Source organism: Octopus bimaculoides, chromosome 3 (genome assembly GCF_046866305.1).
Source record: "Octopus bimaculoides isolate indiv1 chromosome 3, ASM4686630v1, whole genome shotgun sequence".
In the NCBI taxonomy this organism is placed as follows: Eukaryota; Metazoa; Mollusca; class Cephalopoda; order Octopoda; family Octopodidae; genus Octopus; species Octopus bimaculoides.
The window spans coordinates 32,909,164-32,936,595 of NC_142930.1; the positions used below are offsets into that span (position 1 = coordinate 32,909,164).

At 34.9% G+C, this 27,432-nt stretch overlaps 1 protein-coding gene across 3 annotated transcripts in view; it reads left to right on the forward strand.

The window, feature by feature from the left end:
• Positions 1-14,861, forward strand: part of LOC106872004 (GTPase KRas) — a 153,886-nt gene extending 139,025 nt beyond the window's left edge. For all 3 annotated transcript variants that reach the window (XM_052966560.2, XM_014918808.3, XM_014918807.3), the window contains exons 6-9: positions 4,248-4,350; positions 5,614-5,653; positions 10,088-10,248; positions 12,403-14,861. In XM_052966560.2, coding sequence (XP_052822520.1) covers positions 4,248-4,350; positions 5,614-5,653; positions 10,088-10,248; positions 12,403-12,462 — 364 coding nt within the window. In that variant the 3' untranslated portion in view covers positions 12,463-14,861. The remainder of the gene's footprint in view (positions 1-4,247; positions 4,351-5,613; positions 5,654-10,087; positions 10,249-12,402) is intronic.
• Positions 14,862-27,432: the final 12,571 nt, after the last annotated feature.

Genomic DNA, 27,432 nt, shown 5'->3' on the forward strand with positions numbered 1-27,432 from the left:
TTATTGTTGATATCTTAACTACTGAGGATATTTTTCTCTTGGTCATAGCTGACACATCTCCTACCAGAGGCCTACAACCCTTTTCTATTCCTCAACAAGAAGGACCTGACCTTATTCAAGAAGACCGTACACAATAACCAGCAGTTAATGGCACTAGCATGGCATGCCATTTTTCTTTTTTGTATCATAATGGAAACTGCTGTTTGATACTATTGAATTGATATGTCTAAGACTTGAAAAAGTTACAATTTGGTGCATGTTGCATAACATTGTTAGGTCATCTATTTATGACCCACTAAAATTTGTTCACCCTGTATATATTACACACACGTGTGTTTGTAAATGGTTATGTAACCAAGAGATTAGTGTATAGTCTTGTGATTAGGTTGTTAGGCTTATGATTGTAAGGTTGTGGCTTTGATTCCTAAACCAGGTAGTGCATTATGTCCTTGACTAAGGCACTTTATTTCATACTGTAACAGTTCATTATCCTTCCAGCTATCATATCCTTAATGTTTCGTCAATGGTGGAAGTTTCAAGATGCAGTCCATGTCTGCTCACAACTATAAGGGCACCTAAAACAACCATCAAAAACATGGCACAAGCTATCTTGACCATAAGCATGACCAAGAGGTTAAGAACTTATCTTCTAAATCCCACTGTATTGTATTCTGAGTTGTAGTTTTCTTGCATAGCCTCAGATATTGTTTTCTCTCCACTTACATTTATTTCCTGCAGATTTTATGGTTGGGCATTGGCTGCATTAATGCTCTCAGTCTGGGTACCTTGTAAAAAGGTTATGTACTGTGTTCCCCTTGCCTCGCAATGTATGTGTACCGTATCATCCATTTCCTATCTCTAACCATCTCTCACTCTTCTATACACCCTTGCGACCTCTAGCCACCTACACTTCCTGTTCTTCTCTCTCCACTCATCTCATCTTGAAAGTCCGTTCTGACACCTCATCACTATTTTTATCTCTTTCCAGCCCCACTCTGGTTACTCCCTTTCTTCCATAATATGAATAACCATTTAGCTCTTCTACTCCTCTACAGAAGGAGCCAGTTCTGTTCTGGTCCTTTCTTTCACACTTTAATTTCTCTCTCCTATCTATAAAGTTGTCTTCCTCTCTATTGTAGCCCCCCCCCCCCCTCCCACACACACACACACTTGGATCTTAGTCTTGCAGACTGCATGGCAACCTCACTAACGCTGGTGCCATGAAAATAGCACCCAATATGCACTATAAAATGGTTGGCATTAAGAAGGGCATTCAACCATAAAAACCATGATAAAACGGGCATTGGAGCATGCATAGTCTTCAGACCCATCAGATCCTGTCAAACTGTCCAACCCATGTCAGCACAGAATACAGATATCAAATGGTAATGATGGAGATGATGTTGTTGTTTATTTCATTTTACATTTATTTTTCCATGCTTGCATGTGTGTGATAGGTTTATCCATTATCTTCTTTATGTGGTTTATCCTCCTCTGCTCAGCCTTCATCGCTTCTCATATCATCTTGTTCCACAGAGTCCTTCTATTTGGATTGACTATCATCTTTTATATGTGTCTATACAGATACAATTTCTTGAACACTGCAGTTGATCATACTCAGTTCATTTTGCTCCAACTTTCATATGCACTAATATTACATATCCTGCAGAGCCTATTCACTTTATCTGTTCTTCCTTTTGCACATCAAGGACCATGTTTCTCCCCCAAGCATTTTTGCGCAGTCTATTCTTCACAAAAATTAGTACATTCAACATCTGCACTCCTTAAGATTCAGGATAGGGTAAATTCAGTGTTTATGCAGAAGCTTAGATAACAAGAGTATGACTGCTTGACTATTAACTAGGAATATTCTTGTCAGAATGACTGCATATTCTGAAACAGCTAGAGAAAAATCAAGGAGTAAACTCCCTTGCTAATGAAAAGTTAGCCGAGTTGTCCCCCTTACAACTTAATCCTAACTTTACATTTTAGCAGTGATTTTAGGGCATCAACTTCAAGCAATTTCTATATGACTACTTTGTTATCAGTGGGAAGGTGCCTTACTAACAACTGACCTTTTGAAGTCACATGCAGGTAAAACTTCATTCAAGGCGGACAACTGAATAATTACATGTCTTTTCATGTTTAAGAAACTTCAAGTAATGGACATTTGAGTGAGCAACAGCTCACATGCAAATTTAGGCTGTACAATGTATTTAGTGGTCTTTTGATTGTCATGCATGACAGGCTTCTTTCAGTTTCTGCTGACAGAGCTGCTCAAAAGGGACCACCTGAAACCAAATAATTGGAGAAGTTTTCATTTTGAATTAAAGAGTCATTTATAATATTCATTTTTAGTGTTCAGAGAAAATGGTTCAAAAAGGCCACCTTAAAACCTGGGGACAGGACATGTGTATGCACACACACACTCTCACTCATTCTGTCTCCCCTCTGATGTGGTATACTGGAATAAAATGTGCTTCAATAAGTTTAGAACACTATCATATGTTAAAAGAAACAGCAGATAAGGCAATAGACAGGGTTAACAATTGGAACATGGTTAACAATTGTATAGCATTGTAAGTATTCAATAAATTAGCTAGAAAATTTTGTAACTGGTAGAATTAAATACTAATTTCTGTGAATGTACCCCTGAAATGAATGAACGACATGAATCGTAAGGTACCATCAGTCAAACTTTTCTTCCTGAAATTTAAATCCCATTATTATCTGTAATGTTTCCTAATCATTTCAGTAACTATTGTTATTAGAAGACACCTTATAAGGAAAAGGTGAATGAATTAATTAGTTGTGTAATTCATATCAGTTGAGCATTTTACCAGATTTATTATGTTAAGCTCTCATCCAATTTTCTCAAATAAATCATACCTAACACAGAAACAGCTACTGATTGAACCCAACATTCAGCTGTAACCATTCTCTCTTTACTGTTGACTATTTTGAAATTAGCTGCATTATCTGAATAATTATGATGATATCTCCTTGTTGACTCAATGTGTGTGTGTTTCTTGTTTTGAATTAGCTTAATCTATTTTTATTGTGCTTTGCTAAAATGTTAAAGACTTCTGTGAATGAGATTCATATATTTTAAAATTGACTTATTTTAATGGAAATACAAGTCTCAAATAACCATCCATTGAAAATGGCTTGGAACATATCTCTTAATTATGGGCAGTGCCTTAGTAAATTTCATATCTGAATACAAAGTCTTAATGAATAAAATTTAGAATTTAAAAGTAGAGTTTTCTTTATTATTGCAATTTCACTTTTATTGAGATGTATGTCAAATTCAGTAAAATGCATGACCTATTCTCTCACTATTATATCAATTAATTGGAAATGTTGTGTGTGTGTGTGTGTGTGTGTAGTATCAATAAGTACAGTGATTTATTCTGTTATCAAACACATCCCCCTCAGTTTAGCCTAAAATACTTAAACAGCTTGAGTGCAGGTTTTCCTACATTATGACTGGTTGAATGCTATCTTTTTGTTCATTAAATCTAAAATTTTAATGGGCAAGAATACCCAGTAATTATGATTTAAATGGAAGTCTCTTTATAAAGTTTTGACTGGAAGTATGAGTGTACCTTATAGTAAGTCTATAATCAATCAAACATCTCTTTTCCCTTGTTTTCCCACATTAATGTATTTAGTTAAAAATGATTTTTTTTTTTTTTTTTTGTTAAGTCTAAAGATTTGACAGGCCAAAAGTACAAAATAACTATGATTTGGCTTTACAGGATAATAAAAGTATTAAGCCATTCTAAATGGGGTAATATATTGTGATATAGGGGCTAAAATTTCATTATATTATGCTTGATTTCATCACATTTTAAATATTTTTTTAAGAATTCTTCTGGAACCTGGAGTTAAAAATTTTTTTTTTTTAATTAGTAAATTGATGTTATCTGAGCAAACCATTCTTTGATGCTAAAGTATACTATTAATGGAAAGATTTAATGTTCCCAGATATTTTGCTTTAATACTTGATGCAATTTAATGTTGTGACTTTATCATGTTAGTCTTTGTAATTTTGTTGCTTTCTGCTAACAGACAAGCTTTTTTTTTTTTTTTATATCTTATTTTTTCATGATTTAGTCATATTTGTTTTTGCATTCCCTAATTTTGACACCGTGTACCACTGCTCAAGACTACAACAGTCCAACTTGTGATAATTTCTTCCATCACTATAGCTACTTCATTTTTCCTTCTCTGTTTACTTATAGTGCAATGAGGGACCAGTATATGCGAACAGGTGAAGGCTTTCTGTGTGTTTTTGCAGTAAACAACACAAAATCATTTGAGGATATCAACCAATATCGAGAACAGGTAAAAATCTATTTAAGACCTATGTTGTTTTTTTTTTAAAACACATCCATTTACTTCCATACTTTTGCTTTTGACTCTACAACTTACCACCATTTTTTTTTTTTTTTTTTAATATTAGGTCACTTCTCATTCTTCATGGAAAGCATTCGCTTCAAGAATTTTTTTCTCTAAAATTATCTATTTTCTTAATCCATCATCACTCACATAACTAGCATGTTAACTAAACTTAATTACTATTGAATTGTTAGATCTGTGCCCATAGTATTTTCTGATGTTGGAGCCATATCTTACATTCAATCAAAATTTCCCAAAGAATTGCATCTCAGACTCTGCTTATTCATCATAGTAGCATGTGTACTTTATTCTAAACTCATTTAAACAAAGTAGAACTCTTTCTTTTTTTAATTTTTAGTTTATCCAATGAAGTGGAGTCCTGTGTTTGCCATCTTAGCCTCTCCTTGATTAATAGACAGAAATAAGTGTTGTAAATATAAAAGGCAAATGTTTACATATCCAAATGAAGTAGAAATAAAATTTAAGATAATTTCACTAAACATCTCTGATTTTAACTTTTTCTCAGATTATTGAATCTTATCTAAACTGTCTTCCATGTTCTAGTATCTCATCAGATCTCATACCATTATAGTCTCCTCTCTTACATATACTTGCTAATACATTCATTTCCAGTCACTTTATCCATTTTCTGTTACTACAAATCATTCTTCCATCTTCTAAATGCTTCATATTCCATTGTTTCACCCTAATTCATCTTTGTTTTATTTTTTTGTTTTTCCCTCAGTTATGTGTTGATGCAGTCTACTGTTCCTAATCTCTTTCTCTCTCTTTCCTTTATCATTAAATTCACATCAGTTATTCTTTCACAGGCTTTCCTTCAACTGTAAATTAATTCAAGAATTTTTTTTTTCACTCAGCATTCATCATCCATTCGTATTGGATATCCTAATTACATAGTTTCTTCTCTTGCACACTTCTGTCACTGTTTTTATTAAAAGAATTTCTCTTCAGTTGTACCATATTACATACATTATTACTTAATTACATCACAGTTGTAGTTATTACCAATCAGATCAATCACTTATGTAACAAAATTTCCATATTTTATGAAGTGATTAAAGCTTTGCATAGACGGCTTTAAATTGTTATTCTATATAACACCAGTCTTGGACTATTTTAGCTCTTCTCTAACATTATTCTAATACCCCATTCTTAAACCAATTTGTTGTTCTATTTTCCCCATCATAGATAAAACGAGTGAAAGATGCTGATGAAGTCCCTATGGTGTGTAAGTACCATTTTAATTTTTTTCGAATAGGAAATGTTTAATGTATTGTAAACTTTTTTACCCAGCAAGTAATTACATCTGCTTTCCATGCTAGCATGGGTTGGACGATTTGACTGAGGACTGGTGAACCAGATGGCTACACCAACACCATTGTGAAGAAAGAATTATTAGGAGACAAAGTTCACTTAACCATATCTGCTAGTCTGAGAGAAATGCAAAAGCTACTTATTCTACACCTTCCCCATTCACTAGCTTATTTAGAATGGGGCCAAAGACGATTTTTGTTTATGAAATACATGTTGCTGAATTTTTTTTTAATGTAAATGAATATATACCAATAGACCTCAACCCATGCTAGCATGGAAAGTGGACGTTAAACAATGATGATGATGATGATGAACGAAAGGGAACCTATACAGCTGGCAGAAATTGAACTACTGAGAGAAGTGTGCTAGTAAGTCAGTCCTGTATGCAACAATAAAACTATATACAGGCATACCTCGGCTGAAATCATTTCGATTTAAGTTGTTGGCAAGCCAAGTGAGACCTTAATCCAAGGCCTCTGCCAGGGATGTAGCCAGCCCACTTATGCGTACCTTCCTTCATTGGACACTAAACTCCGCTTGCAAAGACCTGTTGAGGCAAGTGAAATTGAAATCGAACTAAATTCGACGTCTGGCACCCATGCCAACATCGTCTCCTTCATTGGACACGAAACTCAGCTTGCGAAAACCTGTTGGGGAAAGCGAAATCGTGATGGCACTTGTAACCAGCGTCGCCATCCTGGCATGTGTAAAGACATTCGAGCTAGATCGTTGCCAGTGCTGCTGGACTGGCTCCTGTGCAGGTGGCACGTAAAATACACCATTTTGAGCATGGCCATTGCCAGTACCGGCTGACTGGCCTTCGTGCCAGTGACACGTAAAAGCACCCACTACACTCTCGGAGTGGTTGGCGTTAGGAAGGGCATCCAGCTGTAGAAACTTTGCCAAATCAGATTGGAGCCTGGTGTAGCCATCTGGTTCACCAATCCTCAGTCAAATCGTCCAACCCATGCTAGCATGGAAAGCGGACGTTAAATGATGATGATGATGATGAAGTTGTCATTTTACTCGACTTTATATCCGTCCGTCACAAATATTGGAATCATAAAATCACTAGAAAACTGTTGAAAAACACATAAAATCATGTTACTGTACATCATCATCATCGTTTAACATCCACTTTCCATGCTGGCATGGGTTGGATGGTTTGACTGAGGACTGGCAAGCCTGAAGGCTGTACCAGGCTGCAATCTGATTTGGATGCCTTTCCTAATGCCGTCTACTCCGAGAGTGTAGTGGATGCTTTTTACATGCCACCAGCATGAGGGTCAGTCTGGCGGCACTGGCAACGACCACACTCGGATGGTGCTTTTTATATGCCACCAGCACGGGAGCCAATCTGGCGAGAATGGTGCTTTTTATATGCCACCAGCATGAGACCTGTCAGGCGGCACTGCCATCAACCACACTCGAATGGTGCTTTTTACATGCCACTGTACAATAAATAAGGATAAAAGCATATAAAATCATATTAAAATATGTACAGTAAATGTTATGATACACACCATAAAGTAGTTTAGCTTAGTGAATGAAATCACAAAATCACCAAATTGTATGTACGTATTGGTAAATTTAAAATAATTAAGTTTTTTTTTTTACTATTGCGAAATAATAATTACTGAATTGGTTTTTTTAAGCTTAAAAAGTTTGTTTGCATATGTCCGCCACTCTCTGCTTAGGTGATAGAATCCAGGCAGTAGTTCAGTGCAGTTACCAACAAAGTCCCCACCAAAGTGGTAGGGACTTGGTTAGGTTTCCTTAATATTAAAGTTTTCTTTCACTGATTTATAAAGTTTTTCTTAATTTTCATCTTGAGATGGTAGGTGTTGCAACAGTTATTTGTGTTTCTGATACAATGGTGCATTCACACTCAAAATCTAGAGTTTATGGTATCAGATATAATATGCATAGTTTCATGCAGGTAGGTGTTGATTTTATTTGTATAGGCACTGCATGCCCATACTGGGTCACCTAATTCAACTATACTGTAACATAAGACCAGTATAGATGTTCTTAGCACTGTTTGAGATGCCCCCCAGTATGTTTCAGCTAACTTTATGATCAGTTTGTTTCTCTTTTGTAAATTTCTGCTGTTATCCAGATGTCTGAAAGTTAAGCTTCTGTCAAGTGCTCCTCCAAGGCATTTAAAGTATTTCACTGGATGGAGTTGTTTGTTATTAAGTTGTATTTGCAAGGCTTGGTTTGCTGACTACAGGCTGCTTCATCTAAAATGTTTAGTGAACAAATATATTAAGCTATTGAAAGTTTTCAGAAATCTTACTATGAAAAACAAACTTGATGCCCACCAGTCCTTTAATATTAATATCTTCATTATTTTCGTCAAAATATACAAATTATTCTAAATGTTTTCTAATATTTGAGTTCATGTCGAACTAAATTACAACTTCATCATGTCTTTAAGATTTAAATGTTTAATCTCTAAATGTATCATTTATGTAACTTCCCTTTCATTCATACATATCAGTGATCACTCATTCAGAACTACTTCAGTTAAAACAAAGTTATTGCCTTTGACTTTGTTGATGTAAGAATGTTCCAGCAAAGCTGTTGGATTATAGGTTCTGTACAAGTAACTTAAGTGGAAATTTTCTAACAGAAAGCTTCCTTACAACACGTGTTGATGAATTTAATTGATAGGTTTTCTTTTTTTCTTATAAAACCTGATAGGATTCAGTCAACTTTTGCTCAAACCTATCCTACTTGATGTCCGCTTAAGTTACTTACACCAATAATACTGACCTTCATTCCCCCTTTGTCGTTCATATGCAGCATGAACATTATCCACAAGGTCTGCATGTCTATCAAACTAATCAAAAGCTGGTCGTTGCAATATGATTATTTAAGGGTACTAGACATTTAGGATTCATTCAATACAATATATATTTAGTTTTGCGCCACAATAGTTTTATGGTTCCCCCTAAAGAGAGCATGACTCTAACAGCTGAAGGAACTACAATTTTTACCCAGTCAGCTCTCATTGAATTACCTTATCAAAGAAGAGTAGTAGTGCACAAAATAGCTTGTATTCATTTATGTTCAAATCACATCAAAGCTGCCTTTTCTTTTCATTCTTCCACAGTCAAAATAAATACCAGTTAAACATTGGAACTAGTGTGATTGAAAATGTTTGCAGCCTTGATTCTGTTTTAGAAATAATTATAACTATTATTATTTAGTTTTACATAGTTTCATAGACTGGCTGAAAATTAAACACCAGTAATGCATGCTATTGTAATCCCTGGGCATATAAAATTGAAATGAATTACTTGATCTTTGTGTACTAACAATTTTTCGCTGTGTATTCTTGTGCTAGGTTATATAGAAATGGTTATAATTCCACACCTTCATTAGCTAGGGGGCAAAAATAGTCCCCCCCCCCCTTTTTTTTTTTGTAAGGATAATCAGGAAGCAACCACTTCTTGAACTCCCCAATTATGTACCTGTGAGATATGTATATCAGGCAGTGGGTGTAAAACAGAGTTAAATAAAGCAGATTCAACTTGGAAATTAAAATGAAGCCATGGAGTTTGTTTGCCAAAAACTTACCACAGGACTAAATGTGCATATACATGCACAACTCATGCAGTGTGTGTCGTCGTCGTCGTCGTCGTTTAACGTCCGCTTTCCATGCTAGCATGGGTTGGACGATTTGACTGGCTAGAACACCACTGTATCAACCAAACTGTCAGATGTTGTTATACACTGCTGATCACAATGTGCTTCCTTACATTGTAACTTTGAATGATGTTATCGTGCTTGCTAAGTGGGCAGACCAGCATTTCCCCAGAACAGAATGCCAATCACAGGGTTACCTAATTGCAGTTGAATGGACTAGGCAACATGAAATGGTGTGGGAATCAAAACCATGAACTTGAGATTGTGAATCCAACACCTTAACCACTAAGCCAAGCACCTTTACTGTGTGTGTGTGTGCGTGTGCAAGCATACCAGTCTGGATAGAGGCATGGTGAAGTGATTAGAAGTTTACTCTGTATTCATAGCAACCCAATTTGGCAACATTGGCAAGTGCTTTTTCCATAAGCTTTGGTCAGCATAAGCCTTGTGAGTGAAACTGGATTCACAGAAACTTTGTGGAAGCCCACTGGATGTCACATTTTGTGTCCTACTGATTCTGCCTGAGAATTACACATCCATAGAATATTCAGCCACTTTATCTTGATTAAGCCATTTATTTACACTTTTACCTATGTAAAAAATAATGTATTCTGTTTGTGAATTAAAATTGGTTGCTCTGCTGTTGCATATTTATTGCGTTCTTTCATTTAATTTATTCTTTCCTTTATTTCAGTGGTTGGTAATAAAGTGGATCTTTCTACTCGAACAGTAGACACAAAGCAGGCAAAGCAAATGGCTGAAAGTTATGGAATCCCTTATGTTGAGACCTCAGCCAAGACACGACAAGGTGTTGATGAAGCATTTTATACACTAGTTAGAGAAATAAGAAAATATGTAAGTACTACTGTGGTTGATTTATTACTGTTTAGAACTACTGGGGTTGATAATGAACTAACCCCTTCCCTTTAAAATTTCAGTCTTTGTATTTATGTTAGAAACTATTATTATTAAAGCAGTGATTAAGATCAGAGGCAGTAATGGTTTGTTGTTGGCACTCCGTCGCTTGCGACGTCAAGGGTTCCAGTTGATCCGATCAACAGAACAGCCTGCTCGTGAAATTAACATGCAAGTGGCTGAGAACTCCACAGACATGTGTACCCTTAACGTAGTTCTCGGGGAGATTCAGCGTGACACAGTGTGACAAGGCTGACCCTTTGAATTACAGGCACAACAGAAATAGGAAGAAAGAGTGAGAGAAAGTTGTGGTGAAAGAGTACAGCAGGGTTCGCCACCATCCCCTGCCGGAGCCTCGTGGAGCTTTAGGTGTTTTTGCTCAATAAACACTCACAACGCCCGGTCTGGGAATCGAAATTGCGATCCTATGACTGCGAGTCCACTGCCCTAACCACTGGGCCATTGCGCCTCCAGTAATGGTTTATACAGAAGATAAATGCTTGGTGGTCGTCATAGTCCTTAATCTTGACTTATGTTTCATCATCGAAAACTTTTGCTCACAAGTGTTAGTTAGTTAAACCAAAGAAAACAAGGTATTTTTTAACAAAATCCTTTAGGTTTGGAATTTTTTCTTCACTGAAAGCAGCATGAAATTTTATGATCAGAATTAACTTTAAAAAACAAATCAGAATGCTGCATGTCACTTTCAAGACAATTTGCTCAGTTTGAGGCTTGGCTGTAGCTTCATCAGCAACAAACATGGAGTTGATACCAAACTTAGTTCACTTTGTATCATTTTGGAACAATTCAGCATGATGATCCAATAACTTGAAATTGTAATTGCTTAACTTTTTCGCTATAAAGTTTTAAAATGCATAAATTGCCTCTTTTCCATTTCTCAGGAAAACAATAATAGTTAGTTCATAAATGCCTTCATGCTTTTAAACATGTCATATGTTAAGGGGTTTTTTTCCCTTGCAAGTTTGTGATCAGATTCATTGAAATGTGTGAGTAATTCGACAGCAAATACAAAATCTGATATCCAGTTTTTATTATACAGTTTCGGGAAGTTTAAAAAAAAAGTTTTATTTCAATTCTCAAATTCCATATTTTAGTGCAATCTTGCTCTAAATGTAACCAGCATACATTTGTGTTGTAGGGGACATCATTGTGTTCTACTTGTTGTTCTTACAAAATATTTACAAACTACTTGTGATTTAAGCCATGCTCTCTAATGTAATTTACAATACCTGTTACTGTGTCTCCTCCATGATTAAGCTTCAAAGATTTTCTGCATTGGGGCTCTTGATGTATGAAGTAGTGCAAAAAGACAATCCCTTCAGTATTAATTTCATTAATCTGATTTTGGATTCCTTTTGGTCACTTTTTATTTGTTCCAGTAAGACTTAAGAATTCATCTATTGTTACATTTATTAGTTTTTCCCATTTTAAGCCTCATTTGTTTACACACCGTTGAACTCCTCCAAGCAAGTCTTTTGCCATTGTTGTACTTTTCATTGATTACATAGATGCTCACTCTTCAAAATAAAGACACATCATCACTTAATAATCTTTAATTTAATTTTTAAATAATTATAAAAGCCACAATCATAATGTGCAATTCATTTAAATAATTAAAATACAAATCCCAAACAGCACATTGTAAAATTAGAAATGCTAAACCTGACAAGTCTGTGGATGAGAGTACACTTGGTTGTTTCAGTGCTCCAAAGTGCAAAATGCTTTGATTTGACACAATCACTTTTTAATTTTCTCTACAGACTACATTTCAATTGGAATGAAACAAATAAAAGGTTTTGTGTGTGTGTGTGTGTGAGAAGATGTTGGAAGAGTATATCTATAAATATTAAAAATTCTTGGGCTCACCTTTGATTTGAAAGCTCCCTCACAGCAGTACCATCGCACTTTAAATTGTATTAGGATCAATGATGCCTTTCATTTCCATTTAAACAATTACCAGAAATTTGTGTTTAATTCATGACTATAATTGTCTCATACAAATTTGTAGATTTGTTTCAATTTAAGAAATTGGTGTTATTTATTTAACTAATTCTGTCTTCTTTAATCTTTCAGAAAGAGAAGAAAGGCAAGAACAAAAAGAAGCGACGCCGATTTCCCTGTGTCCTTTTGTGAGGTTTTTTTTTTTTCCAGACATTTCAGTCAGTGACAGTTGACTTGGCAAACTTTACTGTTTCCTCTTTATCTTGATGGAGAAATTTACTTAAATTTTGGGGTCTTTCTTATTTTTGTACTCTATGGATCAATGTCCCATTGCAATTTTGAAGAATGTAGTTAACACCCATGTCATGTCTTCTACAAATTGTTTTGAATTAGGTTAGCAATTAAGCTCCTTCAATTCTGTCATTTCATTAAACCCGTGATTCCTTTTTCCTTTTTTTTAAATTACCAAGTGCTGTCCTAATTTTCATTGGGTTTAAATAATTTTTTTTGTTGATTCAATTCTTATTAATTTGTTTTTCCTGTAAAGGTACACAAATGCTCTTTTGTTTTTATAGGGTTTAAATTTTGTCCTTATTTGTGTGTGTGTGCATGTGTGTAATTATATATATATATATATATATATACACACATGTATGTATATCTATATATGTATGCATGTATATGTAAGCATATGTGTAAGAATATATATATGTATGTATGCATATATGTGTAAGAATATATATATATATATATAATGACTGTGTGGGAAGGAATGAAGTCAAGCTATATTCTTTTTATCATCAGATTCTTATTTTTCTCCTTTTTCAGTAAATAGAGCAGTAAACAAGAATGCATATAACAGACATTATATATAACATGCATTTGTTTGGTTTCAGTCTAACATCACACACACACACACACACACACACTATTGCTCTCTCAGTTTGTAGTTTCTTCTACTCTTGTCTTTATTTCTAATTTATTCCTTGCTGGCCAACTTGTGTTGAATCTTCTGTCTCTTATGTGACTATGTTGTACTCTTTCTTTCTTTCTTTTTTTTTTCATCAGTAAGTTGTATTTCTGTGTAAAAAGTTATGTACGTGCACATGTCTCCCTTATAAATTTGTATGTTCCTGGCCAAATTGTGCAAAATAGAAAAAAAAAAAAAACTTCTGTATTTTTCTTTCCTAAGATGTTCTCACATATATTTGCATGTTCAGCTTTTTTATAGCTTTCATTTAATAAATTATTTTCCTAAGCAACCCCTTCCCCTTTTTTCATCTTTGCTATAAAAAAATTCTGAATAAATAAAAAAAAAATATTTGAAAAGAAGGATTTATAAACCTCTTAAATAACCTACTTTAAAGAGGAGACATTTTTCTCTTTGATATTTTCTGCTGCATTTGTTCAACTTGAACAAATTATTTTATGTGAAGAATTTCTGTTCTCTCTATCACTATCTACTGTACCTTTTAATGTTTTTTAGGGTGTTATTAGGCAGCTAAACAGCTGTGGTTTGATCCACAGGCAGCATCATTTGTCACTGGCCTCCCCATTCCACATCCCCAAATTGTTGGAGTTGTACAACTATATTGATGCCATAAAACTCGCTCATTTGAGTGAATGACTTGAGCTTTAGATACCTCAAACTAAGGCTGGCACAAACCTACCATGAGACTTCCTAGGAAGAAATAGGACTGTCCTCATTTGATGAATGGAATTTCAAATTGAAATATAAAATATACTTCAAAAAAATAAAAAGTCATTAGGTAATTGTGAAACTATTGTAGCAGCCGTGCCACATGAATACACGCACATATAATTGATACTCAGGTGGTATGCAAAAACTTAACAATTTCTGAAGGCCGTGTACTCCAGACAGCTTTAGAGGGCTCTGAGATGAATGTTTCTTTTATTTCAATCTTTGTCTGTAGAATTGTAGTCAAAGCTGAAGTGGGTGGTTGAAATGTTTGCTGCTTAGAGAGTGGAGATCTGCAAATCACGGTTAAACAAATGGAAAGCAGGACAATTAGGAAACTTTTGAAACTAACAAAATTATATTTAATGGCTTGAAAAATTTTTTTAATTTTATGATAAATTTAGATATCTTTTATTCCTTTTTAACTAAATATTATATTGTTATGCTTTCTTCCTTTTCGTAAATTCTATAAATTCTAATCCCTCTCACCTGCCACTCTCTTTATTTTTTATTTTTCTCTTTTATTTTGTTTTTTTGGCTCTTTCCAGTTTCTTTTGGTCAAAAATTCCCACCTTTACCAGAGCCCTTTTTATGTTTGGAGTTTATTTTTAACCAATACTTTATTTTTAGATCGTGTTTTATATTAATGTGTGAGGGTGTTTTAGTGTACGCCTATATACACTTTCATTTGTATTTGAACACAATGTCCTGTAAACTTTGTCTTAGCCTACTTCCTTCAGTTTCTGCTGCTACTGCTTGCTTCCCAAATTTTGCTGCTGACAGAAGAATGAAGAAAGTTGTTGCTGATCTGTGGCAATTTCTAAAATAACCCCCCCTCTAATGTACGTCCCATAAACTGTAATAAAGTATCTTGAAAAAAAAGAAACAAAAATTTTTGTCACTTGTTATATTTTCCATTTTCAAAATATTTAATGCTAACATGAGATTTATTTTCATAGAATAATTTTATTGATAAAATTACTGTAAGATTTAGATTGCCAAGATTTCCTGAGCACTGGGTCTGCATTAGAACCTCTTTTGAAAACAATAATCACTAAAAAGAAAGACATTTTTGAAGATTTACGATAGGATGTCTGAAAATTAGTCTCTGATCCAGTTGATGGTCCATATCAAAAAACACTAGTTCTGCACTGCATCTCAAAGCTGCTCAACAATCCCTATGCTATTTAATTTAATCAGTCACCACACAGATTATGTACTGCCATAAGAAGCACAACCACTGTATGATTAAGTTGAGTTCACAAAGTGTGAAGTTTCCAATCTTTCCCTGAGTAAAACAATATCACTAACTTTTGCAAGATAGTCTAAAGAAAAGTAGTTGCAATGATTTTTTTTGTAAGTCCTCCCAGACTAATAAAAAAAAATGCAGTTGCTGCTCAGAATTTTATAAAAAGAAAAAATCTGAGTAGGGGATTAAGTGTCGTAGTATAGTAAGAATGAAAAGTGTTAAAGATGGTGGCCCTGAGTTGAGATGGTATACAGATTGCTAGTTCTGAGAAATGGTCCAGTGTAGTAAAAACAAAATGGACAGTGAAACAAAACAGCATTTTTTAATGGGTTTTTGTTAATCAGCCAAATTGGTTTTTTCAATATGATCTTGGGTATTTGTGTACGTGTGTATTGCAGCATCCTTACATCAGATTTTTTAACAGTACTCTAGTGTGTTGCTTTGAGCCTTTTAAAAGATGAGTTCTCTGAAAAGTTTGTGACAGCATTAATGTAAAACATTCTTATGGAACATATTTCAGCTCATTAAAAGAAAAAAAATTGTTATGGAATGGTAAAATAGTGGGTTTAACACTTTAGAAGCAAAGCCTACCAATGATTCTGCCCTGAAGAATTTGGAACCAATTTTGTAAGATACAAAAAGAATAGGTTACTTAATATTCTGAAATGATGGCAGGTAGCACATTAAAAAACATTTTACATAATGCCTGGCATGTTTAGTCCCGTCAAATTCTGAACTCAATTCTTGTCAAGTGTCAACTTTGCCAGTCATCTGTCTGCAGTTTAATTACAATTTCAGTATTGGTGTTGATTTAAATCGGCCACCCCTACCCCAACAAAGATAAGAATGAAAACATTGTCTCGTGTTGGAAAATTATATTTTTTCTTTATTTTCAGAATTTTAACTCTACAGATATTATAAAGTATCTCCCTTAAGAGATTGTCCCTTCCTTTTCACACAAAAAACAGGCTGATATATTAGCTCAGTTGTTTTATAAATGTTAAGACCAATAAGGATAAGAGATGGCTTAAACATAGGAAAGCAGAGATGAATGAGGCTTTATAGTGTTTGGTTGGACACTTCGTTGGTTAAGTTTAACTCATCATCATCATCATCATCATCATCATCATCATCATCATCATCATCAATGTCCATTTTCCATGTTGGTATGGGTTGGACAGCTGGATGAGGTGGCAAGATCAGGGGCCACACTACGTTCCATAGTATGTTCTACAGACAGATATCCTTACTAATGCCAACCACTTTATAGGGTGCTTTTTATGTGGTACCAGTGCCAACACTAATGATAAGGTTCACAAAATAAATCCCATTTCCTTGGATTAAACCCAAAAAAGGAATAGGTTGTTGCTGGACCAGAATTAGACATAAGTTACACCAAAATTTTAGAATTTTTCTTTTGTTATTTGTAATATAATTTAAGTAATGATTTGACACTATTAGGAAAGGTGGCCATTATTTTCACAAGGATTTAGAATTCATTTGTTAGTTCATTTTATGTCCATGCTAGCATGTGTTGAACAACTACATACTACTGAGGTGTTTTATAGCCAGATGCTCTTCCTCTAACTAACCTCACCTTTTTTCCTCCAAGTAAGGCATAAATTTGCTCTACTTACCTTTGAAGGTACAAAGCTAGAGAACAATTTATGTGTATAATATATACATGTATAACAATATATGCAAACATCATAACAAATATAAATACGAAGAATGGAACACTGTCCTTTGCAATCTTCTTTCAAACAAGAAAAAAAAAATTGACAAGGAACACTTTACTAAGAGAATGGAAGTTTGACAGCATTTTGTATACAAGTCTAGCACAATCTATCACTGAAGCATGAGAGGAGCCATGGAGGCTTTCCTTATGCCATCTAATCTCTGGTGGATATTTTAAGTGAAATCTTCACTGAGAGGAGAGCATATGACAGTTTATGTATCATCTTTAAAACAGAAGTTGGAGCTAAAGTACAAGCCTAAACTATATGATACATCTGTGCATAAGCTGGTTCTGACATTAATTGAAAAGAAAGAACAGCAGGGTTACCATCAGGTGACAATGTTGACCAGCTCTTGTTACCCAGCTTGTAGTGACTTTCTTGCCACAGTACAGGGAGGTGCAGGTGCAACTTACATGTGTTTGGGTGGAATCATCATAGACATGACTGAGCAAAACTACCAGAACTAGATCCTGTAGAAGGTGCTGAAAGGAAGACCTTAAAATTCAACATCCAAGTTAGACAACACAGCTGCTTCTGATCATCATCATCATTTAGTGTCCACTTTCCATGGGTTAGATGGTTTGACTGGAACTGGTAAGCCGAAGAGCTGTATCTGGTGCTAGTTTGATTTTTGGCTAGGTTTCTACAGCTGGATGCCCTTCCTAATGCCAATGACTCCAAGAGGGTAGTGGGTGCCTTTAACATGTGACTGGCACAGGTGCTTTTATGTGTCGCCAATGGGTGCTTTTGCACATCACTGACACTGGCCACAGCTACAAGTTCACTTGACAAGTCTTCTCAGGCACAGCAAATCACCAAAGGTCTTGGTCACTTGTCATTGTCTCCATGAGACCCAACATTTGAAGATGGTGTTCCACCTTGTCCCATGTCTTCCTGGGTCTACCTCTTCCACAGTTAGAGATCAGCACTTCTTTATGCAGCTGTCCTTGTCCATATGCATCACATGACCATACCAGTGTGGTCACCAAGCAAAATCTGCATAGAAAACCTGAAACAACAAAAGTAACAAAAATAGATCATAGAAGTTGCTGGTTTTAAAGTGACACCAGGTACCACTTGTGAACTGACAAATAAAATTGCCTCATCCTCATTGTCAAGAGCAAACCATGAGACACAAGAACCACCTTCCTCAGTTACAACCAGTAAAGACTAGGATGTCAGCCATAACTAAACTAAATGACCAGAGATTACTATTTCAACAGTATCACTCTATCTACTTGTGGGGATAAGCAAAATTCTTCAAAAAAGTTTTTTAAATTAAGAGGCTATAAAAAAAAGTATGAGGTAGGAATACAGCTGTGAAGAGGAGACATTTTCCACTGAGGAAGAACTAACTCATGTCTTGTGAAGAAGAATCAATATCCTGTCAGGAGAAGCCAGTCTTTCCTAGAGTGAAATGAAATTGATAGTTCTTTGCAAGATAAACAAATCTCTGATAACACAAGGAATACCTAGATGAAGTATAGCTCAAGCAAAAGAATTACATCTTAATTAAACTTCTTATTCAGTCTCTTCTTAGTGACCTTGTAACATAAATAAACCTGCTCTGAATGCTTAGTCTTTCTCTTCAGCATTGATCAATTGCTGACTCTTTACAAAGCTCAAACAAAACCTACAATAGATTACAACATGTACACCTGGAACAATGTTGCTATTACACATACAAAAGCTCAAAATATAACACAAAGGTTATCTAACTGATTGGGCAACACACTACAACTTTTTACCCTCAGATATTCTGTCTCTGGTCTACCTGTTGTATTGTTAATACAATGGCCTCTGAAACTCTCTCCATGTAAGTCCATCTCTCTCCTACCAAGGTTTCGGTCACAACCCATTTTCCTGACTAAGCCATAAAAAAATCTATGCACTAGACTACTACTACTACTACCACAATTCAACTAAAGAAAGAAAATGACTGTGGTTCAGTGCCAAATTAACTAGGAAATTGTTAAGTGGTTTGCAGTACAAAGATTGAATTCTTTCACATGAGAATATAATTGTCTATTTTATTACAGCTTCTTCAAGAGTCACTACAGTATTGACATTTATTTGAGAAAACCACATTTAAATTTGCCTCATTATAATGTTAGCCATTCATACCACATTGTTTCAGCACCAACAGTTCACCACTGAGAGTAAATGGTAGATAGAGTGAAAGAAAATAAATAAAACACTAATAAATGAGAGTGACCAAAGAAACACAGATACAACTTTGCTGTAGAAAATTATAGAGCAGTGCACAGAGTATGAAATTAAACTCTAAAATTTATTTTCGATCGAGGCTAAATATACATACTTTTATATAGAATTAACAATTTTGTAGGTACGTATACTCAGTTTACTGGCAAAATGTTATCCAGTCAAAAGTTTCTCATAATATATCATGATTATGTAATACTGGGCATTATAAGCACTAATTTGAGACTGCAAATGATGTAGATCCTCCAACTAAATACAAATAACAGTTAATAGTATAATAATTGATTTGGATTAAACACAAGAGTTTTTTATTTAAGAGGAAAAAGAAAAGTGAAATAATCAATAACTGTTGTTCCAGTTGATAACTCATGTGCAAAATGCATACAATGGTGAGAATCTCTTAGATAACTGAATTTGCAATGCAAGTTCAATTCCTAGCTCAGCATTTTCATTTCATTTATTCCATGCACATATAATTTCCAGCTATTGTTAACACCATGTGGATGGATGTGCTTTAGTTATTCGTTCCTGACATTCTTCATGAAGATGAAACCTTTGTCAGTAGGTACAAGAATTTTTCATTACAACTTATCTTATTGCTCCCAAAGAGTCTGAGATTTAAATTGGTTTACCTGTGAGATATTAAATATTAACCTCAATAAGCAATATGCTCACTGAAAGTATCAGGAAAATTTATTCTTTGGAGAGTTCTTCAAAATAGTCCTTAAAACTATTTAATCATTATATTTTCTGTTTTCTGAGAAAAAGCCATTAGTAGTTACATTAACTGATTAAAATTTCTGAGAATAATCGTCAACGGCCATTTTTACCATATCTTGAACAAAACATGTTAATGATTATTCTTTTCTCCCCAGTGGAACACAATGTTTTTTTACTACATAGAGTGATTAGCTTTTCTATGGCATGTTTTTATAGCAATGAGAACTGGACTGTTGAGATTTAAATGGCTTTATGAAGGACAGCTTCAACATCAGTGATAACATTCAAACTGTCACCAATTCCTTCAGTAGGTTGGCCAGCACCTAAAATTTAGACAACCCTAACAAACCAGTTATATTTAACATTAAAGGCAGGTACTCTTTCTGATCCTAGTCTGCCTGATATGAATGATTTAACATCATTATCATTATTTGATTTTCATTGTTTTCCATGGTGGACAAGTCTGCTTTGACACAATGTCTCTTCATTTACTGCAATCCTTCATCATTCCTAACTCAAAGTCATACTTTGCAACATTACTTCAGTATTTCTCCTACACAGGCTCAGTTTAATTTTTTATGCTAGCCCTGTTTGATACAGTTAGCAGTCTTTGTTGTTGTCTATTATCTCATATTTTTTGTGTTTTTTAAAAAAGAAAAATAAGCAACTTAATTTGTAGACATTACTTAAGTTAGAAATGTAACAGCAGTTAAATAATTTATATTTCCAGGATTGAAACAAGATTAAACACCCTAAAGAAAGGACACAAGTACTACTTAGTCATATCAGGACTACTACTAGAGGTGTCACAATTGTTGGGAAAGATTTCAGAAGTGAAGATGTGATCACATCTCCTATTCATTCTTAATTAAAATGTTATAATTCATTTCTTATTCAATAAGTTCTGTAATTCCTACATAAACAGCATATTCAAAAAAGCAAACTTGTTTACCTTTCAAGATAATAATAAATATTTGTATTGCACATATCTTTGAATTTATATGAAGCAAATTTTGTTATACATTATGTTAACAACTACATTCAATAGTTACTAACTGTATTTTATCTAATTTAAACTTACTTTACTTCTTAAATACTGTTTCAAGCACTGAGTGGTGCATGCCAAACTGGAAATAGATACTATACTGAGTGAGTGAAAATTATCTAGAACATTAACTACTAAATGCAAACCCGTCTCAATCTGAATTTTCTTGGATGGATGGGAGATTCCTTCAGAATATATCTCCATGAAAGCGAGAATTTTAAGCAAAGCAGATAATCTTGCCTATAAATATTCTTTCTAAGAAAAACAAAAATAGATGTTGCAAAAATTTGTTGCTAATAGAAGCGTATTTGCTTTGTTTTATGCTGCACTAATACAAAAGTGAGCTGAAAAGTTCATGAAAAAAGTTCTGTGAAAACTTGCAGGCATTAATTTCAATTTCTTATTAACTGCACTGTTTCTTTTCTTATAAACTGACATCTTACTTCAAAGAAGATTTCAAATCTAAGTAGTAGTGACTTCTCTTGAAATTGACAAAATTTGTTATTGTGATGTTACCAAGTACCTGAAAAAAAAACCGTTTAACTCCCAAGGACATTCATACTGACATGGTTGCTACATTAGGGGATAGCGTTTCAGATTTATTAATAGTGCAAAAGTGGACGGCTGAATTTAAGAGGTGAAGAGAGAATCTTGAAGACAACCCAAGGTCAACCTGCAACTGCCACTACCGAAGAAAACATTGATCATATTTACCACAAGGTGATGGATGACATGCAATTGAGTATGGATCAAACAGACAATGCTATTAGTATATCCCTTGAGAGAGTTGAGAATATTCTGTACAATGAATTTGGCATGATGAAGGTTTCTGTTCAGTGGGTACCACATCTTCTGACACCTGATCAAAAGTGCACCAGGCTAATCACATCACAGGAAAATCTGGCATTGTTTAAGGCAGATCCAGCTAGTTTCCTTGAATAATGTTTCCTAATCCAGGATGAGTGTTGGCTTCATCACATTGAGTCTGAGACAAACAGACAATCTATACAGTGGAAACACTTCCTCACCTCCTCCAAAGAAGGCCAAGGTCATTTCTGCAGGGAAGATGATGGCCTCAGTTTTTTGGGGATCAAATGGCATTGTGTTTATTGACTATCCTCAAAAGGGCCACACCATCAATGGAGAGTACTATGTCACTTGCTGAGGCAGTTACGGAAGGTTATCAAGATCATAAGCCCAGGAAAGCTGATGAAAGGGGTCTTGTTTCATCAGGACAATGCTCCAGCACACAAGTCCTCACTTTCAATTGCTACTGTGCATATCTGTGGCTTTGAACTAGTTGATCATTCTCCTGATTTGACTCCATCCATCACCCGTTCCTCAGCATGGAAAGACATTTGGTTGGGAACCAGTATCGCAGTGATAACGACATCATATCTGCTGTTGACTTTTTTGACCAACAGAATGAAAGCTTCTTCACCAATGTAACACTGATGGAAGAAGTGTGTGGACCAACAGGGGGACTATGTTGGAAAATAAACCTCATTTGCTCACAATCCATGAGAGTTGATTCATATTATTATTGTTGTTAGTAAAATAATTGTGGATTGACTTTATACTCTGATGTTTAGGAAGGTAATGATTCCAAATCCCATACTTTTCATCAATTTGAGGTCAATAAAATAAGTACCAGCCATATACTGGTGTTGATTTAACCTATTAGCATTCAGATTACTCTGTCAAATGTAATGCTCATGCATTCACATTATTTTGAATTCATCATGCATTATTTCATAGCTTTGAGATTTTGATGATATGAATGTTTATTTCTAAAGTAACACTAGAGGGTTGGTGTAAAAGGCCAGATCTGACCAGTTAGAAGATAAAGCAAGTAGAATATTTTGGTCGGATATGGCCAAGTACCCACAGATTTTCCTCTATAGGAAGCTGGTGTAACTACTATTTTTCAGGCATGTTTTTTCACTGCTTGTCTCTTTACTAGAGCTTGCAAAGCAATGACAGAGATTGGGCACCAACCATCTGGAATGTCGTCAGGCTCTACAATCCTCTACCAGTTTGGCAATGCAGCTAGCTGAGCATTAACCTTTTAGCATTGTCAACTTCCAGAAATTCCTGGTTTGGCAGTGCTACTCCACCAGATTTCATTGAGGTTAGGTCCATTTAAATATTGCTCTGCTGCCTTTCTTTGGACTGAGAAGGTATACAGTCTCCCTCTATCTGGTAGCTATGGTAACAGAGGCAATGAAGGGGCTGGGATTGAAAGGACTAATGACAATCTCTTTCCTTTTCAATTTCTTCAATTACTCTATGGTAAGGAAGGTAAGGGTTAAGAGAAGTGCTGCCCTCCAATTTTGTTGAAAAGTGAGTGAGAGTGCCAAGTATGAATCTGTTCTCAAGATGTGCCTGTAGGCCAAAAAGTGCCACTGGGTAATGATATTTACCCCTATCAGAGAGGGTATCAGTGGAATTTCTCAAGTGACTCAAACGGATTGTCTCCCCAACTCAAGTGGGCCTTTTTTCCAGTTCTTCTTTTGTATTTATGCTGTTTTTCATGCTTGATTCTGTAAAATCTCCACCATATTTATGATTTGTCCCTGTCCTGTTCTCTCGTCATGTCCCCCTTGTTGACAATAACACAGAACAATTATTATCACCATTGTTAGGGTAGTGGATAGTAAAATTGGTGGAATTTCAGACGAAATATTTTGCAGTTTTGAGTCATGTTCTGATATATCCTATCAAGGCCCACTTTAACTTTCATCCTTCCAGTGTCAATAAAATAGTATCAGGCACATATTTGAGTTGATATAATCAACTAGACAATCCACCACTGGCTAATCATGACACCAGCACTAGTTCTGGCACTGTTTTTCTATATATTGCTGGCAGGGAAATGAGTTACTGCTGTCTCTAGTGGTCAAACGTCCATCATTGACAAGACTAAGGAAGGTCAAAAACACATGATCTAGTGGTCTCAGCACTGGAGGTGGTGGAGATATAAACAAGCTTGTATTTTGCACCAAAAGCCAATATGACAGTTTCTCTCATGGTATCTACTGCAGTATAGTTTGTTCAAACAGAACATCCACATTTAAGTGAAGATAAATATTACCTCTTGGTATTAATGCTGCCTCTGTCACTAATATATATTTGTATAACTTTGTGCCTATGTTAGAAATCATATATATATATATATATATATATATATATATATATATATATATATATATATATATATAATGAACTTAATGTATACAGTGCTTAGGTGCATCACAAAAAGTAACCAAAACTGCATGAACAGTACATAGAATATGCACAGGAAGTGAACCGTGAATAAGTCTTAAAAAAGAGAAAAAAGCAAGAAGAAATGGGGTGGGGGGACATCATGTACACTATTGATGAATTTCAGGAAGCATGAAAGTTTTGAAGGATATAGTGTCTTGACAGTTAATAACTGATGCAAGTAGTTTACTTCATGCTTCAGCAATTCTCACCATGAAAAAATGTTTCTGAAAGTCATGGGTGCCATGTTGTTTTTTGATGAGTGTTAGATGTATGGAATTCAAAAAAGTGCCCAAGGTTGTTGTTGGAAAGATGGTGGGTAATCTTGTGGGTGTCTACCAAGTCAGCTGCCAAATGTCAGAGCTTTAATGTGTCCATGCCCAGAGAAGTAAGATGTTCAGAATATGGTGCCTGATGGCAGGTATTCGTCTGGTTGGATGTTTCTGAACAGTTTCCACGAGAATGATATGCTTATAGGAGTTCCAGAGGGGTGATGCAAACTCTAGATGTGGACATACCATAGTCATATGCAATTTAAATAGATAGCTGGAGAGCACCCGACAAAGGTCTTACTAGTGATGTTAAGACATCCTTGGCCTTCTTGACCAATAATACCCAGGTCACATTCACTAACAGACTTCTTAAGATTGGTGTTATTGAGGGTGTATGTAAAAGCTGGGTTTTTCCTCCCAGAATACATGATGATGCATTTATTCTCAAGTAGAATAGTCATATCACTCATTTAAACACATACATATATACCATTACATTCATTTTTGTTTTATTTCTTAATTATACTGTATACTATAAAGTATCAAAAAGTTTTGGTATACATCTGAAACATAAGATCACGCTATGATAAGGTTGCAGATGAGCATCAAAACTTGTTGACACTTCATTATTGTAATGATATATATATGTGTGTGTGTGTGTGTGTATTTTAAATGGTTAAATGAGTCAGCTTTTCAGTTTCAACTCAAGTCTTAGATTAAATCTCTTACAAAGCAAGAATGAACACAGAAAGTCTGTGTGGTTCGGAAATTCATTCTATACCCATGTGGTTTCAAGTTCGATCCTGCTGCTCAAAACTTTGAACAATATCTTCTTCCACAACTTCAGTTGATCAATGCTTTACGAGAAGTATTTGAAAGATAGAAATTAAACACATATATATTAGGTCGTCAAGTATGACATTTATAGAAAAGAAAAAAAAAGTTTGCTAATGTTTTATAAATACAAGGAATAATTTTATTCATCAAAGTATGCCTCCATATTGTCAATACACTTTTGCCATTTCAGCAGTAGCTTGTCTAGCCCGGAACTGTAAAAGCCTAGCAATCTAGAGTCAATAAAATTTTGGAAGGCCTGTTTTACAGCATCGTCGGAATTAAAAATTTTTTTTATCAAAAAGTTATCCAAATTCTGGAAGAAGTAGTAGTCAGTGGGGACGAGATCAGGTGAGTATGGTAGATGATGGAGAACTCCCAGCTCCAACCTGTGTAGTTTCGCCAATGTCATTTTTGCAATGTGTGGTCTGGCATTGTCTTGCAATAAAATAGGAGTGGATCTCTTGACTAATCTAGGCTGGGTTTTTTTGTAAGTTTCTGCATCATTTGGTCCAGTTTGCTGCAGTATACTTTGGCCGTGATTGATGAGCCAGGTTTAATGAAATCATAATGGATCACACCTGCACCAGACCACCATACACACACCATCAGCTTCTTTTGATGAATTTTGCTTTATGGACTGTGTTTTGGTGGCTCATCTTTGTCTAATCATTGTGCTGAACGTTTATGGTTGTTGTATTGGATCCATTTCTCATCACATGTTACAGTTCAATTCAAAGATGATTCATTTTTGTGACAAGAAAGTAGCATAATGCAGGCTTCCAAACGTTGCTGTTTCTGATTTTCATTGAGGTCATGTGGAACCCACTTATCCAACTTTTTCACTTTACCGATTTGAACTAGGTGAGTCAATATTGTTTGCTTGCTAACACCAAACAACAATAATTCACAGGCACTTTGAGATGGATCTGACTCGACAGTGGCTTTCAGTTCATCATTATCCACCTTTGTTTCTGGACGACAGCATTGCTCATTTGTGAGGTCAGTTACCGGAATGAAATTTTGCAAACCAATTAACTCAATAACAATGATAATGTCGGGGGATTGTACTTATTTATCGTAAAATGTCTGCTGTGTAATAACATTAGCATGAAATACTCCATTAATATGAAATTAGAATGAAATGCTCCATTAATATTCCAAGCTGTCTGTGATGCTGCATTTCAAAGAAAGAACTCATATTTCATAACTGTACGAATTTCTGACTTATCCATCTCTAAACAAAAACAGTAAAAAACGATTTATAAATACTTTATAAAGCACAAAATGAGTTAGAATAAAGAAATAAATGTGTCAGCTTTCTAACAAAAAAATAAAGATTGTCAAGATATAATAATGGCGCAAAATGAGCAGCTGACAAAGTTTACTATATATCTTACTACAAATTTCATACTTGACGACCTAATACATAATATACATACATATACCAGACACATGCATATGTCTGGGTGTATGTGATTTGTTATAAATCGATGAAGGATATAAATGTGAGAAAACCAAAAAACAAAACGCTCCCCTACGAAAGTCCCTTGCCATATTTGTTCTGCACCGAGTTACAGACACTTCTTGGTCGTTCTCACTATCAGAAATGAGATAAACCGGTGATTGGCCCGTTGAAAACCTGTAACCAACCAACGACGCTTTTGTTCACCTTTTACGATAAATAAGTACAATCCCCCGACATTATCATTGTTATTGAATTAATCTACCAGTTAGCTGAATATGTGACCTAGTTCCGATTCCCGATTGTAGTCTATATATCATTCCTGCAATCTCATTTCCTCACTTTTTAAAACGTTGAATAAGTAAATAATGTAAAGAAATTTATAAAAAATCCCAGACAATAACGTTGTGAGCCAAACAAAATTATTTTTTACATTTATTCTACGTTGTGAGTTCGAATTCCATCTCTGTCGATTTTCCCGTTCACTTATCCGGTGTCAATAAAACAGGTACCAGTATTATATATTGGATTAATTTAACTGACTCAATCGATTAATCTTGCGTCTAGACGAAAGAAGTGAGTGAAGCTATTCCTTCATTCTTATATTCGTTCATTCCCTTATTTAGTGTATTCTGTTATTCCATTCGCCATT